Source organism: Rhamphochromis sp. 'chilingali' (genome assembly GCF_963969265.1).
Source record: "Rhamphochromis sp. 'chilingali' genome assembly, chromosome: 4".
Classification (NCBI taxonomy): Eukaryota; Metazoa; Chordata; class Actinopteri; order Cichliformes; family Cichlidae; genus Rhamphochromis; species Rhamphochromis sp. 'chilingali'.
The window spans coordinates 18591055-18611242 of record NC_137948.1 but is presented as its reverse complement, the minus strand read 5'-3'; the positions used below and the strand labels follow the sequence as shown (position 1 = coordinate 18611242).

At 40.2% G+C, this 20188-nt stretch overlaps 2 protein-coding genes across 3 annotated transcripts; one reads left to right on the top strand and one right to left on the bottom strand.

The window, feature by feature from the left end:
• Window positions 1–1118: 1118 nt before the first annotated feature.
• Window positions 1119–8119, bottom strand: LOC308395296 (uncharacterized protein). Of its 2 annotated transcripts, XM_080880087.1 has the most exons (5): window positions 7996–8119; window positions 3157–3253; window positions 2673–2783; window positions 2058–2224; window positions 1119–1725 (listed from the first exon to the last, which is right to left on the bottom strand). In XM_080880087.1, exons 2-5 carry the CDS (start codon window positions 3244–3246, stop codon window positions 1134–1136), a joined length of 960 nt encoding a protein of 319 aa, XP_080736213.1. In that variant the 5' UTR covers window positions 3247–3253; window positions 7996–8119; the 3' UTR covers window positions 1119–1133. The 2 variants fall into 2 exon arrangements, with proteins under 2 accessions (XP_080736213.1, XP_080736212.1); XM_080880086.1 differs by lacking the exon at window positions 7996–8119 and having other exon boundaries at window positions 3157–3513.
• Window positions 8120–9420: 1301 nt separating this feature from the next.
• On the top strand, window positions 9421–11586 carry LOC308394994 (uncharacterized protein). Its single transcript, XM_080879647.1, has 6 exons — window positions 9421–9643; window positions 10425–10567; window positions 10684–10745; window positions 10859–10972; window positions 11120–11218; window positions 11314–11586. The coding sequence occupies exons 1-6, from the start codon at window positions 9539–9541 to the stop codon at window positions 11439–11441; spliced, it is 651 nt and encodes a 216-aa protein (XP_080735773.1). The 5' UTR covers window positions 9421–9538; the 3' UTR covers window positions 11442–11586.
• The last annotated feature ends 8602 nt before the right edge of the window (window positions 11587–20188 follow it).

Below are 20188 nucleotides of genomic sequence, written 5' to 3'. Positions count from 1 at the left end.
CCCCAAAAAAATAAAAAAAAATAAAAAAATCCCACATGCATACTACCCTTTAGGGCTAAGCCCCGGGTGTTTCAAATGTCTGGCTCCTCCTCTGATTAGCACAAACATGCCACTTCATACCAAATCTCAGTGTGAGGTCAGGTGTTAGTCTCATTCCATTATTCTGGCTATATTTTCTTACTCATTACTATTAAACTTATACTTAAGACAAAATCACACCCCAATAACTCTGTTATTACACTTTGTATTTAATCATAAAAAGGCTGGATGTTGAAACCTCTTACTTCTATTTTGTATGAGCCGGGGGTTCTCAACAGCTGATACTCTATGTCCAAAAAGTGACAGGTATCGTTTTATGGAGGAAAAAACTTAAGAGCGCATATTTTATAAATAATACCAACAATTACAAATGCAGACCTTTAATAGTAATAAGTAATCCTTTATTTATAATGCATAGCAATATAAAAATAGTAACATATGAAAATATTACAATGGGCACAGATGAATTTGTATCAAAAACAGCAACCAAGCCAAAGTAATGAATAACACACATAAATAACAACTGCTTGAGAGAGCAAACAATTTCTTTTCATCTGTTCCTTGGCAGAAAGTTAAGACAGCTATTCAGCTTTAGGTTTCAATAAACAGAAGTAATGGATGCAGTCCCTTTGAAATGTCACACAAAAGTCTACTTGTGCATATACTTTGCTTTAACTCTTCTCTTTTTTGTTTTGTATTCCAAAAGGTTTTCATTTTCTCCAGAGGATGTCTCTCTTTCAGTGGTTATCGACTGTTCACATTCATTTTCACAGACTGTTGGAATGTCGATGCTGGCCGAACGTTTCTTGCTAGAATACAATGGCCTAATTTTGCGTGCATTATCTGTCGTCTTTATTTCGTACTGGCATATACTTTTGCCTACTTGTTTTGTTTTTAAGACATTTGTATGCAGTTCATCTATTATTGCAGTAATACCCTCTGGAATGAATGCCCACTGTTTAACTGTGTCTAAAACAGCGTTTAGTTTTCCAACCGCATCTTCTGTGCATTTTTTGTCTGTGCTTTCAACTACAGGAGTGTCATTCAAAGTTGATAGAGGACTTTTCAGAGAGTTTTTCATTTGTTTAAAATGGCTACAAGCAAGCACATGTGTTATAGTGAGAGAACGTACAACAAGTGCACTGAAGTGTTTCAGCCGATGCAAAAAAACACAGATTTCCAAACAAACTTGGCATTTTTATCACTTTCAAGTCCTCACAGTGTACAAAGTAATGCCTTTCTTTCACTGCAATTCTTGCCAAGGTAGAAATGTCTGTTTCCATGTTTGGATAGATGTCATTGTCAACCTCTGCTAATTTTGCAAGTAACACTAGATGCTTGCAAAGAAGTCCTCGTAAGCCATATGTACAGTTGCAGTAGGACTCAACAGGGCAGACTTCATACACTATGTCTTCTCTTGACTCAGATGGGACTTGATATGCATTAACTCCATGGCTGTTCTTGACTGTAATTTTAAGAGCCCAACCACTTTCCATCAGTCTTGAAGCAGAGTCTGAAACTTGAGACAAGGTGTCAGCAAACCTGTTTTTCATGCGGCCCACATCTTGCAGGGTTTTTATGACTGAGAAGTAGTCGTCGGCCTTCCCTAGGAGCACTTCAATCAGATCATCCAGACGCCTATTCTTGTAGCCAGATAAAAACTGGTATTTCAGGCGGTGGAAAAATCTGAAAAACAGTTATTTGAAATGATTAGTAACTGTAATTGAAGGAATTTAAAGTTTTAATCAAGACTGTATTATTTTTTAAAAAATTGGAATACCTATTGCACACGTCTTTTATAAAGGAATGCTCTGTGCCGGTTTAGCTGATTTAGGCAAATCCACCTACTCTGTTTTTTGTTGTGATAACATAAAAAACGCTGCTAGAATTTAAAGGATTTGCCTAAAACCTGTTCTGGCAATGACATGAAGAACCTACTCAGTTTAGCCTCTTGGATTAAAGCATAATATCTTTTTTTCAGCAATACAATCGAATGAGGTCAAAATAATAAATCATACCTTTCAATCACATTGTTTGTTTCAGAACGAGCGTGACTGAAGCGACGGCCATAGTCACACCACATGTGGCCAATGCCTTCCCAGTGCTTCTGAAAATACTGGCACACCAAAGGGTATTGCTTAAATGTCTGGCAGAACTCTGCTGATGTGGCTTTAAAGTCGTCCTCCTAAGAGAATTGGATGCAACAGAATATATTTCAATCCATTTAACAGACCTATTGAAATCTTTAATATTATGTATTGAAGCCCTTTTCCTTTTATTGAATAACATTAAGAATTTTAAGTTATTAATAATAGGTCGTGTTTTTGTATTAAGAAGCAATTATTTCTTCCCTTACAATGGCTAAGAAGGAACACTAAACCTATAAGCATATTTGGTTTCAGCATCTGTCTGTGAAAGAATCCCACTCACAAGTTCTACTGCACAGTGGGTGACACAATGATGGTCTGCACAGCTTAAGTACTTGTTTTGATAAGCAAGATAAGAAGCCAGTTTTAGAAATTGTTTCAAAAATCTATTTTGTATCTCTCTGTAACTTTTTTTAGCAACTGAAAGTTATTATGCTCTTAGTGTAATCAAGAAATCAAAATGTGAAATAGACAAATTACACTTACAGATGTGCAAGCTTTCAGCTTACAAAAGAAAGAAATGATTTCATTTCTCTTTTGGGTGTTAGAAAGCCCATGGACCCCGGACTCTGATTTTGAAAGCCATCGATTAACAGCCTGTGAATGTAAGAGAAAAAAAGTTAATCTGGAGAGAGAGACAGAGGAGCAGCTGTACAAAAAGCATAAAAGAAAGCTGACGTCCAAAAATAACTTTGTCACTCACTGGACAAGAGGACCTGTGCATTACAGAAATCAACCAGGCAAACATATTTTTAAATGTCAAAAAGAGCTTTGGGAAGCAGCCACCAGAAGATGAGTGCACTGTGGTCTTAAATGAATGGACAAAGTTACTCAACATTTTATCCCTTTATATTCATTAACCTGAGTAGGTGAATATCACAATGAGGCAAATCATAACAATAGGACCCTGTTGTAAAAATGTGTTTCAGGTGCATCTTAGACAACGTGAAAAGAAAACAATGTGGTTTACCTGCAAGACATGGTACCAGCATAGAAGGATAGCTGACTCTGGAAAAACCTTCTGCAAAGCATTTATTTCCGCAAAGTCTTTGTCAACCATAAATGCTCTACAGAAAAAAAGAAAACACTAAATGAGATTAAACAGTATGAAAATGTTTTTGCTATCTCAAAGCACCACTTCAATGCCAAATTAAACATTTCAACTCACAAGTAGATATATAAAATACTGCATACAGCCTATAGGAATAACTTTAACAACTGGAAAGGAAAGTTTTTTGCAGCCCATGCTGCAGCTATAGCATTAGATTCTGGCATGTTATAACTTTTTTGAAAAGGAATTATTTCAAAATTAATAGCTGTCAATGTATTATTTACCTCGGGGAAGTTGGGAAATGCTCACAAACTATTCCAAGAACAGTTTCCAGGGTTTTCTGACTTTCGTTGCTGACAATAGCATAGGCCACAGGGACTCCATGCCCATGATCATCTCTTACAACAAGTGTGAATAAGGTAAATGAATACTGGTTAACGCAGTGCGTGGTGTCAACAAATACTAACTGTTTTGCATAGTTCTCCATGTTTGATTTCATTACAGGTGTCTGCAAAACAATCATTAGTTCTTGGTCAGATGTGTATGGTTGATAGAAGAGAACATGTTCTTGATGTTTTCCATTAAGTAAGGTATGTACACTTTGACTGTCTCCACAGTTAAAGTGCTTCTTCCTCATCATGCAGGTTCTAACACTGTCAATGTCACGTGGTGTGACAAAATGCTCTCTGTTGTGAAGATCTCTGTGTCCATGTTCTTTGGCCCATTTATGACATTCGGTTAGTATGATGGCTGGCTTAGTTCCAAGGGAAAGCAGTTCCTCAATCTTCCTCCTCAAATCACTGGAAATATTGTTGAAATGTGCGTCTTTTGGGTCCGAAGGATCATGCCCATCATGCTTATCATATGTACGCTGCACGATGACTGTGTGGTCTTTCCAACATTTGAGTACTTTAAATGAAACATAGGCCTTACAGCCCACTGCTCTGTAGCTGTTTCGACTTTTTTCCCCAGCTCTGATGCAGTTGAATTTGTAATAGTCTCTTTTCCTGTCTTTACCTGAGGCAACATTTAAACATTTATAATGTCCATGAAGGGTTAATGAGTTCAATTTTTCTAACACAACACTGAATGGGTCCTCCTGGCATTGTGACACATGCACACAAAGTTGTGTGTCTTTTCCAGTTCTTTTTTTTTCGTCATTCAGAACACTTCTTCTAATTATATCGTCCATTTCTGGTGGAAAAATAACGAAGGTTTAAGTAGTCAATATTCATTAATTAATTTTAACTTGTTTTGGGGTTTTTTGCAATACAATGTAAATATTAAATATAATATTAAAAAAAAAAAAAGAAAAAAAAAATATATATATATATAAAACAAACAGGGGCTAAAAGAAGCTAAACTTTCATATGGCAACTTTAACATGATGTCCCAGGGCCAACATTTACACGATGTCCCAGGGCCAACATTTACACGATGTCCCAGGGACAACATTTACACGATGTCCCTGGGACAACATTTACGCGATGTCCCAGGGACAACATTTACGCAATGTCCCTGGGACAACATTTACGCAATGTACCAGGACAAATTTGTAAATTTCTGGATTACTGTTAATCTCCATAGAATCAAGAACTCGTGTCCAGTGTCACAGCTATGGACCCTACGGTGGCCCCTAGAGACAAAGCACGTACAAACTCCAAAACACTTGCAAACTCCAAAACACATGCAAATTCCAAAACACATGCAAACTCCAAAACACTTGCAAACTAAAAAACACATGCAAACTCCAAAACACGTACAAACTCCAAAACACTTGCAAACTAAAAAACACGTGCAAATTCCAAAACACGTGCAAATTCCAAAACACGTACAAATTCCAAAACACTTGCGAACTCAAAAACACATGCAAATTCCAAAACACAACGGAAGTGCTCCAGGACGCTAGGGGCAGTGTTGAGCTTTTGTTACCTAGTAACTACACAAGCCAGGAAGTACCAATGACCGGATTTGGGGTTTGCAGCCTTAAAGGCCGCATTTTAAGGCCGATTACGTCACAGCGACAAGAGAAGGCTTTCCCAATTCAAAGGCTGCTCGAAATGCGGCCCTCAAATGCGTCCATAATTTCCCTGAATTTTAAGGATGGGTCGGTGTAGCCTTCATGGCCCAACATATCCCAGACTTCATAGTGCGGTGGTGGTGTGGATAATTTTGCCGAAAAAAAACGGTGGAAGCGGAGCGGAGGAAGAGTAAACTTTCAGAAGTAAGTACTGAATATTATGTCACTTATTTATGCGCAAATATTTTTTTAATGAAGAACATTAAACCATTATTGTTGGCCACATGTCGGGAAAGTTATGTGACATTAGTCATGTCTGTACTTTCAGAATTAACTTGGTTTTAAAGCCTTTACTTTAAAAAATATATATATAGTCGACCTTAATCTTACAGAGATTGTGATGATTTTGTGGATAATTAAAGTCAGTCATATATCCACAAACACAACAAGCTGAAAGTCAGTGATGCTGCTCGGTTTGCAGTCCTGAATATCACAGCACAAGGAAGATTCACTGCACTGTTAATGTTAGCTATGTTATATTGCTGCCTCTGTTCGGTGGTGTCGAGCCAAACGGACTTTAACGTGTGTTTGAACGAGCTGACGGTTCACTTGTTAAGCTGAAAGAAAGATGCTTTAATCGCAGGAGTCACACATGTGTTCACTGTACCATCTGGGAACTCCTCTTGTTTCGTAATAACACAAACACTAAATCCTCCTTCTTTTGTGCTGTTTTGTAGCAGTGTATACACCTGAGACTGTCACCTATCTGTCTGTCCTGCACTCTCTCTCTGTTTCTTTCTCTCTGATTGTGGAATAAAAGTATGAACATGTGTTTATAAGTCACACTTGTGTTTGAATCCTGCAGCTTATCACACATTTGATTTCCATGTGTGACAACTGCAAGTGTCCAGAGTGAGGACAGACTGAGGGACCCACTGCTGCACATCATCTGTGAGGCTTTGCACCCCTGATGATCCACCAGCAGCAGCTGACAGATGGAGAGAATAGACAGACTGTTCCCTGTTTGTGAAGGACTGCTAGAAAAGTTTAAAATAACTAATTGTCTGTCCTGAATCAGTCTTATTAGGTAATGTTCAAATAATTTTATCATTCCAGTGTTTTCAATGCGGGAGAAAGTACTCAGGGCCTTCAAGTTACACACTATGAAAGGCAGCAACAAGTTTGATGTTCAGAAACCTAAAGTCTGTATCAGCAGCAGAATGGAGCTAAAAATAAATGTTTGTTCCAGTTCTATGAAGCTTTGAGTATTTTGGATCAGTAGCACTGCTGTGTTTGTTGCATCATATTGCTGTAATTGTTTATATGCGTTATATATTCTGAGGTAAGTTGATCTATAGTGTTACATCATATTCTATAAGGATGTTATGTGTTTGTAGACTTTCTGCCCAGTTTGACCCATTTAGCAGAAGTCAGCCTGTTTAAGGCTCTGATATCTATTCTGTATGACTTAAAGCAGTTATGACATGGTCTGATTTTCTCACCCAATAAAGGAATATTTCATATATCAGTCTACTCTTCATTTTATCAGAAACAGTTATCACAGCTTGTACATTTTCTTTTTATAAATATATGTAAGCAATGAGCCAAATTTAGTAATGCCAACATGAAGGAACAACATTTGTCTCTTATATATGATACACGTATATATGCACTGTCAAAGATACTTGTCTTTGAGTGAAGATTTAAGGTGATAAGACATATAAATAGCTGCAACTTGAATCTGTACTGAAGCTCAGTATTTGACACAGAGTTCATGTTCACTGCTGTAATAACTAATAATGATTAATATAATAACTAGAATATTGGCCATATTATATTTACATTACCAAAGTGATATGACTTTAGTCTCATGAACAACATCAGCTAATTCTTATTTACTAATTAATCTTGAAATAACTGTTCAGTACAGAAATGAAGCCCAAAAATCATGTTTTACTGTCCTGTGGTCTCAGCCTCAGATACTTATCAAATCACACAAAGCTCTTGTAGAAACAAACAAACAAATGAACAAAATATGTTCTCCTTCATTTCTGTCAAACCAAGTTGTATGACACGTTTCCAGCGGTTAGTATCATGGTTGCTAGGCAACCTGGGAAGCGCGACGGAGACTAGACCGTCCCATACAGACAAACTTGCCGTTTATTTTGCAAATCGAGCTCAACACTGCCCCTAGCGTCCTGGAGCACTTCCGTTGTGTTTTGGATTTTGCAAGTGTTTTGGAATTTGTACGTGTTTTGGAATTTGCATGTGTTTTTTAGTTTGCAAGTGTTTTGGATTTTGCAAGTGTTTTGGAGTTTGTACGTGTTTTGGAATGTGCATGTGTTTTGGAATTTGCAAGTGTTTTGGATTTTGCAAGTGTTTTGGAGTTTGTACGTGTTTTGGAGTTTGCATGTGTTCTTTAGTTTGCAAGTGTTTTGGAGTTTGCATGTGTTTTGGAATTTGCATGTGTTTTGGAGTTTGTACGTGCTTTCTCTCTAGGGGCCACCGTACACAACCATAAGTCTAGGCCTTTTAGTCCAGATTCTCTTCACTTATGTTTGTAAAATGATCAGGGAAGCTACTGCAATTTTGCCTGACCCAACCCCCGGGCCACGAAACACCCAAAAAGTTGGGGAACGCTGGTCTAGAGAACACTGGTTAGCTAATGCTGTCGTCAAGTAGCCTATCGCTAGCAAACAAACAGCAAGCCAAGTGAGGAACATATGTATAATGCTTACCGTTTATTAAAGGAAAGTATCCTAAATTGACTTCAAATTCGGCGGACAGGCGAATTGACTTCAAATTCGGCGGACAGGCGGCGGTTTCTCGCTTCTTCACTTGTATTTCGAAATACTCGAAGGCGGGTATTTCGAAGTCGCAAAGGAATGACGTCACAAGAAGGTGATTGGTCACTTGCAATGTTGAACCTGGAACAACATTAATTATGATGATGTGGGAACAACGCTGACACGAGGAAATCAGATCGTCCGTTTATTACCAGGCCTCTGAGGAACTTCAAGACATGTTGAGGAGGTCATTTAGCCATTTAAATCAGCTGTGTTAGATCAAGGACACCAACCCTTGAGATGTGGTGTAGAATAATATATGTACAGAGTTTTACACCAGAAAGCCTTCAAATATTAAAATCCCCTCATTATCAATTTAAGACTGGGCTTGTCAGTTAAGTTGGAAGCATCTTGTGTCCAGGAGCTAAAATATTGAATGAAAACATTGTGTTCTTTTTGTCTTTCCAAGCATTTTCCGCATCTTAAAACGACTCTTCAAAATGTGACATTTTTTTTCTGAATTTACTTTTAAACTGTTGGGTTGCAAACCTCTCTACTTTGATCTTATCTCACATTGTCTCTGAAGTCTTCTGGTTTGTTGCAAACCTAAGACAAAAGCTTTCTGCTGGTAACCATTTCAAACAAGCCATACTTGTTTGTCCATTTTCTAATTATACCTATATGAACTTTAACATTTGGTATGCTAAGGCCTGTAGCTCTTGGGTTTTTTGCATTTTCTCTGACCCTTAACTGAATTTGCCAGGATATCCACTGCTTTTTTGTGAATAATCTTGTTTTTTGTAGAATACTTAAAATTGTTTGGAAATGAATAACCCTTCCTAGATCGATGTGCATCAACAGTTGCATCTCTAAGATCATTGCTGATGTCTTTCCTCTTTGGTGTTTTTGTCCTGAATGCTGCAAACTGCTAAAGGTTTGTGCTTTTATAGAGTCTGTATTTGGATGAAGGAGTCACATTTTTTTTCTTTAATTTGTCATTTGTTATGGGTCCAATTAGAGATGACTACCCTATGAGTTCTGACAACAATAAACTTCCCTGTTTTCAGTTACCTTAGAGTCAGTTGAATGCAAATAGAGGGTGTTACAGATACCCGAGTAACACTTGCAATAGTCCTAATTTTACTAACATAAAAGGATAAATTTGTGATCTCATGTATCCATGAGTATCAGTGACTAATCGGGGAAGATTATCTCAGTGAATAAAGAAAACATCAAATGCACTTTATTACAGCCCACACAATGCTCCCTGTTGCATGTGATTGGATCGATATTCCTCAAAGAGGTCAAAGTCTTCCTTCGATCATCCCCTGCTGTTTGCCTTTGCTGCAAAGGTTAACAGCACAAGTGAATAAATCCTGCATCCAGAGAAATCTGTGAGGCTGTGAAGTCAAAATAGAGCTTGGAGGCAAACAGGGAGGCAGTAACAAAAGAAGAAGGAGGAAATCTTGAAAAGCACAAAGGAGACATTTAAAAAATGAAGTGTGTTGTTCTGTTGCTGAGTCTGCTCTCGGTGGGACGCTCAGCTCCCGTGAGCAGCTGTGACACTCTGATAAACCCAATAACTGTCAACACGGATGAGGTAAGTTGCTTTGGAGCAAACTTGTCCTGATATTGGCTCTTGGAGGGAGAAAATTTAGAAAAAAAACCAATCCATTGTCAGAATTACAATACAATTAAAGACTTCATATTGAAATTTAGGGGTAGTGAAGTCCTGGGATTGCATCCAGCACCTGGCTGGTTGGTCTGTGTGGAGTTTCCATGTTCTCAACGTGTTTACACGGGCGCTCTCGAAGTACTCCGGCTTCCTCCCACAGTCTAAAGACATGCAGTGCTGATTGTAAATTGGCTGTAGGTGTACATGTGGGTATAAACGGTTGTCTCTCTATATTAGCCCTGCGACAAACTGGTCACCTTTCCAGGGTTTACCCCACCTTTTGTGATGTGACTGCTGGGATGCTATTCACAATAGAACACAGAAAACACATAAAATGTTTAAAGTGAATAAATGTCCTATTTAAAGAAACATATTGGCTCATTTCAAATTTTCTGGCAGAAACATCTCAAAAAAGTTGGGACGAGCTCCTGTTTACCACTCTGCAGCATCCCCCTTTCATTTAACAACAGTTTGTAGACATCAAAATGTTTCCAACTGGTGAAAGCTCTGGACTGCAGGCAGACCTTTATTCTGAAATAGTTCCACAGTTCCATCTTTGTGTCTCTCAAACTCTACCTAAGATGCTCTTTCTATACCCAATCAATTTAAACAAGTTTTTTGATGTTTTTTGATGTTTTGTTCTGAATAAAATATAGGGTTTTGTATTTTAAACATACTTAATTCAACTTGTGCCTGTGTGCTCCAGATATTGGGAAAATGGATGTATGTTGGGGGAAGCTCTGACCTCCCGGGAAGCCGTTCCCTGGCCTTCCTGCTGACCAGCGCCTGGGTGAATATTACTACAACTGCCAACAGTAACGTCCTCAATATCCTGCAGACTCAGAGAATGTAAATGCTCCCTTAAGCAATTTTAACACAATAGCTGAAGTCATTTATACATATTTATTTTCTATGTTTATTTTGATATCTCTGGAGCTCTGATGCTTTTATTTTCTTCCTCACAGAAATGGTGACTGTTCGAGCATGACGTATGATGTGGTCTTTGAAAACAGCACAATGTTAATCAGTGAGTAAAGAATGGCCACGGAGGTTTTACATGCAGAGGAAACCTGCAATCATGTAGTTTCTTGTGATTTTCAATCTCACGAAACTGTTTGTTTTTTTGTTTGTTTTATACAGAGGAGCCTTTTTACCTAAAGGAGGTCTACCTGCCAACTGGCTGCTCTGACTGTGTGCTTGCTTATGAAGAAGTCATCTCTGGGAAAGATACTTTTACCAGCCTTCTTCTATTCAGTAAGAAACACACATCCCACTATGCCATGTGTGAATCCAGAACTCTTTTTTCTTCTTACTATTGTTTTTTGAAGCATGAAAATCTGTAGAAAAACCTTTAGCTACCCCCCCCCCCCCCCCCTTTTTTTTTTTGCTCTTTATTTCCAGGCAGGAAAATGAGTGTCTCTCCTGACGTTGTGGAGACGTTAAAGAAAGAAGCAGAATGTCTCCGGATGTCATCACCCATTATGATGGACCCAAACAACGGTGAGAGTTTCAGCACATTTCTCAACAAACTGTGTCACTATTATGTCATAAAAGTTGTTTGTTTGTTTTTTTATTTGTATTCTTTGCATACACAGAAATCTGCCCTGACAACCTCCCGCCCTCAGAGGGGCTCAGTATCCTCAACAGCTTATTAGAAAACAAGATGGCACATCGAGTTGCGAGAGTCCTGGATGTTCTTTTTGATGTGTTTGTGAACTGGTAGTTTAGCACTTTTAATCTCTGCTAAATGTCCCTTTAAATCTGAGAGATTGGCCAGTTTTTTTCACATCTGTAAAACATATTTAGACCAAGTTATACGTGTTAGAACACAAAGCAGAAAACAAACTATGTCAAAACAACCATTAAAAGTGAGGAAATTATGAAATTTTGTCTGTTTTAATAGTTCATTATTTTTTGTTTTCCTTTTCTTTCCCTGTTCACATGTTATTTTGGTTTTATTTATTTATTTTTGCTTGTTTTTATTTTTGGTCTCTCTTTTAGTTGCTGACAGTTCATCATATGAAACCTAAGGTTTGCTATGATGAACAAAACCTTGAAAACCATGTCACTTGACACTTGGATTAAAAACTATCTGTAGGAAGTCTGTAACATCAATGTACCTCTTAGTGAATTCAGAATACAATATTGCAGTCCACAGTAAGTGGTTTTAAAATCAAAGTCTTTAATTAGAAAGTGAGACAATTTTTCTGCCTGACGTGTATTAATGAGCATATATGGAGAAATGTATTAATTTCTAGTGACCATTTTTACTCCGTGCCAGCAAAATACCAAAGATCATCTTACTCTATGGGTCATCCAGTCTGAAATAACGTAGACATCCCCTTGCTAAGAGAAGTTAAGGACATGATTTTTGTGAATTAGTATTATCAAGTTGCTCTAAAACCCCCTCGGAAAACCTTTGGTCAATCCAGAATGCTGTAGCAATTTGCTTTCTTTTAAATTCAGAATCAAATTTAAAATCCGCCTTCTCATATCTTTAAGACCTCACAGTTCCTTGTGAGAGCACTTCACTTTCAGACTGCAGGCTTACTTGTGGTTCCCAGAGTTCCTAGAATGCAAAGCAGGCCCCTCTTCTGTGGAAAAAGTTCCCAGTTTGGATTTGAGGGACAGACACTCTCTCTACTTTTAAGATTAGTCTTAAAATTTGTATTTTGGATAAAGCTTATAGTTAGGGCTGGATCACATGACCCTGAACCCTCCATTATGCTGCAGTAGGCAGTGATAGGTAGTAGTTCTTCTTGGATCTGGATCTTTCTCCTTGCCTTTGACCTGTCACACTCTGCTGTTTGCTTTTTTCCCCTCACACCTAACTGTTCGCAGCACATGACTATTACCTGATGAGCATGTTTCTGCTGGAAGTAAGGGTCTTTACCTTTCAATATAAAGCGCCTTTAGTTAATTGTTGCTGTGAATTGGCACTATATTAAAAAAACTGAATTACCAGGAAAGCATTTTAGTTCAATTCAATAGAAATAGTGTAAGGGAGGTGGCTAGTGTCATTATGGATTGCTGGCACAATACTTCAGCATTTTTTCACTACTTAGGTTGATGCAGTTTTTCTGTCATCTTCCTTTCCTCAGATTACGACACAAAAACAGACGAATACATCACCTAAACTGGGCTGAGCCTCATAACTAGAGAACACACTTCAAAGTCTGAACCCATCAGCAGATGAGCCAAGATGATTCATGTTGCTGTCGCTGTTCTCAGCCTTCTCCCTCTTGGGTGCTCAGCTCCTGTGACAAGCTGTGAGAATTGTAGCGGTAGACTACTGTTCCCATAAGGCTGTGTGTGGGGGGAGCTTCCGGGGTTACGAGAAAAGTTGGAAAACATCACCCGAACACGCTGCGTCCAGTGTCATCATTTATACGTGGTGTCAGAAGTGCGAACGGCGGTCTCCACAGTTTTTTTTTTCCCCCCGAGTACAGTACGGTGCAGTTAACTTCGAGAGAAGTTTTCGCATCGGTAACCCGAACAAGACCGGCATGCAGGTGAAGCGCAGCCGAGGCTGTGACCGGCGCTAGCAACAGGGCGCGGTCGAGCACGAGCCTCACATGTCGGAGGGAGGAGACGAGGTCGGAAAGCTTGGATTCTGAACGCGAGGAAGCCAGGGATCCACACGTCACGATGGCGACCACGGTACAAATAACACCCCCAGAAACATTTGACTTTTCTCATCCTGCCGAATGGCCAAAGTGGATCAGAAGGTTCGAAAGATTTCGCATTGCAACCGCTCTTGATAACAAATCAGACGAGTATCAAGTTAACGCACTCCTGTATGCTATGGGAGACGCTGCTGCTGATGTTTTGGCAGTTTTACCACTGTGCGATGCAGATAAAAAGAAATATGCTACTGTCAAAGAGGCATTTGACAAACATTACGTAGGAAAACACAACGTAATTTTTGAAAGAGCACAGTTTAACTCCAGACGGCAACAGGATGGGGAAAGTACAGAGTCGTTCATCACTGCTGTGCACAACCTTGCAGAAAACTGTGCATTTGGAGCACTCAAAGACAAACTCATAAGGGAGCTGCTGCAAATGGACTCAGAGTTGACTCTTGCTAAAGCCATTGAGAAAGTTAGGCAGAGCGAAACGGTAAAGAAACAACAATCAATACTTCACAGCAGCGCGGCAGTGGAGAAAACACTGAACATGGACACAATACGGACAAATACAACACGCGGGAAAACGCAGACGTGGCAGAAGAAAGAACAAAACCCAATCAAGCAAAGCGTAAAGGAATGTGGTCGCAAGAACAAACACTCATGGACAGAATGTCCAGCCAAAGAGGTACAGTGTCGAAAATGTCAGAAAAAAGGGCACTTTGCTGCGGTCTGTCGCAGTAGCGAAGCTACAGCGCTACGCAAAGTGACAGAAAATCAGAAAGATACAGACAGCGAGGATTGTGTGTTCTTGGGTGAAGTAGAGACTGGGAGGTCACAGCCCTGGGTGCAAAAGGTCAAGTTAAATGGGGAAAATGTATATTTTAAACTTGACACAGGGGCGGATGTTACATTTATTCCAGAGGGTTTGTACAGTCCAGACAGGGATGGTAAGCTGCAGAGACCCAGAAAGAAGTTACTAGGGCTGGGCAGTAACCCACTCAATGTTAAAGGCTGCTTCGAGGCACAGCTAGCAGTGAAAGGGCGCAGTGTTTCTGAAGACGTCTACCTTGTGTCAGGTCTAGTACAGCCACTGCTAAGCAGGCCAGCGTGTGAGGCTCTGGGTCTTGTGTACAGAGTAAGCACAGTAACGGAATCGGTGACAGATTTCAGGGCAGCATACCCAGACGTTTTTAAAGATTTCGGCGTGCTGAGGGAGCCTTATCACATTGAGATAGAGCAAGGAGCTGTACCAATAGCCCTATCTGCCCCAAGACGCGTTCCTCTTCCCCTCAGAGATGCAGTGAGAAATGAACTGCACAGAATGGAAGAAATGGGTGTTATCTCCAAAGTCACTGAGCCTACAGAGTGGTGTTCTGGCATGGTAGTGGTCCCCAGACCAGCAGGAAAGCCCCCCAGAATATGTGTGGACCTCACACCCCCCTGAACACAGTAGTCAAAAGAGAAAGACACATCCTCCCAGCAGTAGATCAAACACTAGCGATGATGAAAGATGCTAAAGTGTTCACAAAGCTCGACGCCTGGTCTGGATTCTGGCAAATTCCACTCACGCCAGAGTCAAGGCCACTCACTACCTTCATCACGCCTTTTGGAAGGTTTCAGTTCAACCGCCTTCCTTTTGGCATTGCATCGGCGCCGGAACATTTCCAAAGGCGAATGTTACAGATGCTGGAAGATTTTGAAGGGGTGATTTGTCACGCCAATGATGTGCTTGTATATGGCAGAGACAGGCAGGAGCACGACCAGAGGTTGCACTGTGTGCGCCAAATGTTTCAGAAGGAGGGTCTCGCTCTGAATGAGAAGTGTGAGTTTGCTAAAAGTCAAATAATCTTTGTGGGACGCAAAGTGTCAGCAAAAGGCATTGAGGCTGATCCCAACAAGATAACAGCAATCCAGCAGCTGCCGCAGCCTCAGAGTGTGGAAGATGTGCGCCGTCTCATGGGCATGGCCAACTATCTTGCGAAGTTTATGCCACAACTAGCCACAATCATCACACCATTAAAGGAACTGCTAAAAGACAGAAACGAGTGGATATGGGCGGAGCCACAGGAAACAGCATTTAGGAGACTAAAAGGGATATTAAGCTCTCCAGAAGTGCTCACTCAGTACTCCAACTCAGCAGATACACGAGTCGCTGCAGATGCATCGCCATACGGTATCGGGGCTGTTCTCACTCAGAAACAGTCTGACAACTCCTGGCGACCGGTCACATATATCTCAAGAGGTCTCACAGACACAGAGAAACGCTACGCGCAGATAGAAAAGGAGGTGCTCGCTGTAACGTGGGCGTGTGAACGACTGTCATCTTACCTCATGGGCTTACAGTTCACTCTAATCACAGATCACAAATTCCTGGTCCCTCTTCTGAGCACAAGAGGCCTGGACGACCTGCCTCCACGCATCCTGAGATTCCGCCTCAGGCTGCTGCGCTTTACTTTCACCATTGTCCATGTTCCAGGGAAGAACCTCGTCACTGCTGATGCTCTCTCACGAGCACCGCTGGCGGGGCCTCCTTCTGCTGGGGATCTTCAGCTGGAAAAAGAGGTGGAGGTTTTCGTGGACGGTGTAGTTTCCCATCTCCCAGCAACAGATAAAAGGCTGGAGGAGATTAAGTTGGCGCAGGAAATGGATGACCTGTGTAGAAGGGTGGTGAATCAATGTGCGACAGGCTGGCCAGAAAAAGGTAAACTAGATCCAGAGTTAAAGGGGTACTGGGAATACAGAATGGACTTCAATCTAGTCCATGGTCTTCTCATGAAAGGGGAGAGACTTGTGATACCACCTCAAATGAGAGCGGAGGTTTTGTCACGTTTTGCATGAAGGCCACCAGGGCGTTTCAAAATGCAGGGCCAGAGCAAAAGAGTCGGTGTGGTGTCCGGGCATCTGAACCCAAATACGTCAAATGGTAGACAGGTGCGAAACATGTCAAAAACATAGGTTACAGTGCCGTGAACCAATGCTGGCAACTCCTGTTCCCGACCGCCCGTGGCAAAAAGTCGGCATGGATCTGTTCAAAGAAACACTTCCTGCTGATTATTGATTTTTTCTCAAGGTACATTGAGATAGCTGAACTGAGACACACAACTGCAGAGGTCACTATTAATGCTGTAAAAGAAGCCTTTGCAAGACATGGTATTGCCGAGACTGTGGTATCGGATAACGGGCCGCAATTTTCATCAGAACAGTTGAAGCACTTTGCCAAAGAGTACCAGTTCACACATGAAACGAGCAGCCCCAGCTACCCCCAAGCCAACGGGGAGGCAGAACGCGCTGTTCGTACTATTAAAGACTTGTGGAAAAAGGACTGTGACTACACCAGAGCACTGCTAGCGTACAGGGCCACCCCACTGGAACATGGGCTCTCGCCGGCGCAGTTGCTTATGGGGAGACACCTGCGGACCACGCTGCCACAAGCTGTGGCAAAGCTAGTGCCAAAGTGGCCTGACCTACAGGCTTTTCGCAAAAAAGATGAGGAGGGGAGGCGTGAGCAGGCAAAACACTACAACCGCAGGCATAGAGTCAGACCGCTTCTGGAACTATCGTCAGGACAGAAAGTGTGGATTACCACTGAAGGAACTACCGGAGCAGTAGTTGGACCTGCCAGTGCTCCCAGATCATATGTGGTAGAGACAGACAGGGGTTTTCTGAGGAGAAATAGGAGCCACCTCAGACCAACAGGGACTATTACCAGATCTGGTCGAGTGGTGAGACCTCCTGAAAGACTGGATGTGTAATTCATGTTTCGCCTGAACTGACACTGTTTTCAAATAATAATGTAAAAATCTCTCTAATTTTATCTTCTAAAAGGATGGGCATGTGCTTAACATTGAAAACCAACATAACTTTGGTTAACAACACTCTCACTCTGGGTGAGTATTACTGAGGGAACAAACATTTGGATGATCGGATTTAGACTTGGTGCCGAGCGTTGCCACAACACTTTCAGTATATATCGATTGGTGTGTATTTGCACATGTCCACAGTGCACACTTACCAAATTTCTGCTGTCCTGCTGAATACTGGCTGCCCTGACTGCCTTGTTATCTACTCAAATAACACCATCGGAAGAACCACAGTCAGAGCTCTTCAGCTCCTGAGTAAAAACAATGACACAGCTAAATACTGTAATGTTGAAGTACTCAGTAATTTTTCTTATGGTCCAACTTCATGCATTTAATTTATGAAAGCTGAAAGAGATGCTGGTGACTAATTTCCAAATTACAACAACATTAACAACATTAAAACAATGATTAACAGTCGTTTCCACTTTTCCAGGCCATTAAATAAATAACTGAAGGTTCCAAATACTGTCGTCAGGATGAGGACAACCAAATAACAGTAAAAGGCAAAATTTTAAACTCAATGAGAAAAGAAAAAAAAAAAGTATCAAGATGTACATTGCTGTGAGAAAGTTGGGTTGGAATTGCTTTTTCCCCACAGGACCTGTGCATGCCTTTTTCTCTTAACAAAGTAAAACCATAATTTAAAAACGGCATTTTGTATTTGCATTTTGTAATTATGTTTCTTTGATTAATATTCAGATGCGGTCGATGATCTGAAACGTTTAAATGTGACAAATATGCAAAAAACTAAGAAATCAGAAAGAAGCCAAATATTTTTTCACTGTACATAATTGTACTAAAATACCTTACAAAATATTGCTGATTACAAATGGATGCAGTAACGTTTGAAAATTGTCCCCGATATAATTTTATTCTTGATAACTTAAATACTTCTGTGCCATCGTAGTGCCCTCACATGAGCCCCCAGTGCTAACACTTTTTCTGTCTCTCAGGTAGGAGAGTTAGGTTGTCTGCTGCTGAGCTGAAGGAGTTTACAAAGCAGGCAGAGTGTCTGAACCTACAACCACCTGCTATCATGGACTTGGAAAAGGGTATCAACTATGGAACTCCAAAGTGTTCAAAATTAAATAAATAAATAGGTCATGATGAAATAAATAACTATGTGAATAAATAAGACACAGATATGTAATGTGAGAATGATATTGTGAAATAATGGAACACATTTTGAAAAAAATGCTCATTATTGTGAAATATATTACGTTCTGCTTTATAAATTTACTTATTATTGTGAAATATTATTTCATGGCCATTATCTTTCCCAATAACAGAGATTATCGCTGAGGCATTTTATTTATTTCCAGCCGTTTTTATTCCAAAATGTCCTTTTTTCAAAGTCAGTCTTTATTTCAAAATCCCGTTTTTCTCAATGGTCTATTTATTTCATAATGCGACTTTTCAGCAGAATGACTTTGTCTGTCAATCAAGAGAGACAGGGCGGAGCCAGTTGTGTGATTGGTTGCTCCTTTACTCAGACATAAGTAATAGCTCATGAAGTGTCGATTTAGGTTCAATGGTGCAATGCGTCTCCTATGCAGCCGGTGGCAGTATGCAGCTCAAAATAAAGTTAAGGCACCGACAAATGCAAAACACTGGGCGCGAATAACGTTACAGGTGTGTCAATTCTTGTGAAGGACATGGCTGCAGGAGACAAGTTTGCTAACCGCTTAGATTGTACGTCTTCACCTCAGTTTGAGAGAGTATTGCAGCAGTGTACTGGAGATGAAGCGGATCCTGGTCCAAGTTCTCATCACAACCGCACAGTGTTGACGTTAGCAAATGCTAACGCTATCACAGCTAGCTCCACTCCACGAAACGCTGTTCAGGGTAAGTAACGACAGGGCTGGACTGGGACAAAAAATCGGCCCAGGCATTTTGACTATAGACCGGCCCGCCATTATAGGAAAAATCATAAAGCCTTTGAATGAAAACAAATGCTGTTGTGACAGTGATGTACATAGTTTTGATGGTATATATTTATCAATCTATCAATCATTTGTTTTAAGATCCAGATAATTATTTTTTAAAAGCCAGACATTTTAAATGAGAATAAGAAAGAAAAGTATTTCTTTGTGCCCACCTTTCCCTGTTAATGCCCTACCTGGCCCCCTGGCAACACTCTGCTAGACCCGCCCCTGCACAGTTACCAGCTGTCTGCTACTTAGAAAAGCATCCTGGTATTATTTGTCTCTCATAAACAGTTCATAACTTCCCTTTAACTCATTCATGTCACCTAAAAGGTAAACTTGTTTCTCCATCACCTGTTCAGCTCTGATGATTCAGTAAGGACATCTCCTGGTTTCATCTTCATGTTTCCCTCTCACCAGATAACCAAACCGACATCATGACCAGCAGTGCTCCATAAGTGTCTCTTCCAGATGTTTCCTTGTCTAAATGTATGTAGAAATGAGCATTCAAACACACCAGTTGGTTTTGTTGTTTGTCCATACAGCTTCCGGCTATCTTCAAAGCTTTGGGCCTGATCAGCAGCCCCATTTTTTTTATGGTCTCCATTCAAATTCAAATTCAAATTTTATTTGTCACGTACACAGTCATACACAGTACGATATGTAGTGAAATGCTTGGACAACTGCTCGTGACCTAAAGAAAACAAAAAAGGAAAAGGCTATGAATAAGATAAAATATAAATTAAGGTTAAAAATGAAATAACTGTACAACACAAATTAGAATGAAGGGTAAATTTAACTGGGAAAGAATAAGATAAAATATATAAATTAAAGTTGAAAATAAAATAACTGTACAACAAAATACACAATACACAATATAGAACTATATAAGAATGTATGAAGAAATATAAATAAATATATACACAATAACAGCAGCTGTACAAGTATTAACTGGAAATGAAGAATATAGTGACCAGTGTTGTGCAATCCACATTATGTCTTGTGCAGTGCAAATATGCTTAAAGTGATTTAAGTGATGAAGTGAAAAACAATGTC

Coding starts and splice junctions, on each gene's coding strand:
- LOC308395296 (XM_080880087.1), bottom strand. CDS start 3,246: ATGGTTGACAAAGACTTTGCGGAAATAAATGCTTTGCAGAAGGTTTTT. Junction 2,225..2,672: donor AGCTGAAAGCTTGCACATCT/GTAAGTGTAATT, acceptor CAATTCTCTTAG/GAGGACGACTTTAAAGCCAC. Junction 1,726..2,057: donor ACAAACAATGTGATTGAAAG/GTATGATTTATT, acceptor ACTGTTTTTCAG/ATTTTTCCACCGCCTGAAAT.
- LOC308394994 (XM_080879647.1), top strand. CDS start 9,539: ATGAAGTGTGTTGTTCTGTTGCTGAGTCTGCTCTCGGTGGGACGCTCA. Junction 9,644..10,424: donor TAACTGTCAACACGGATGAG/GTAAGTTGCTTT, acceptor TGTGTGCTCCAG/ATATTGGGAAAATGGATGTA. Junction 10,568..10,683: donor ATCCTGCAGACTCAGAGAAT/GTAAATGCTCCC, acceptor TCTTCCTCACAG/AAATGGTGACTGTTCGAGCA.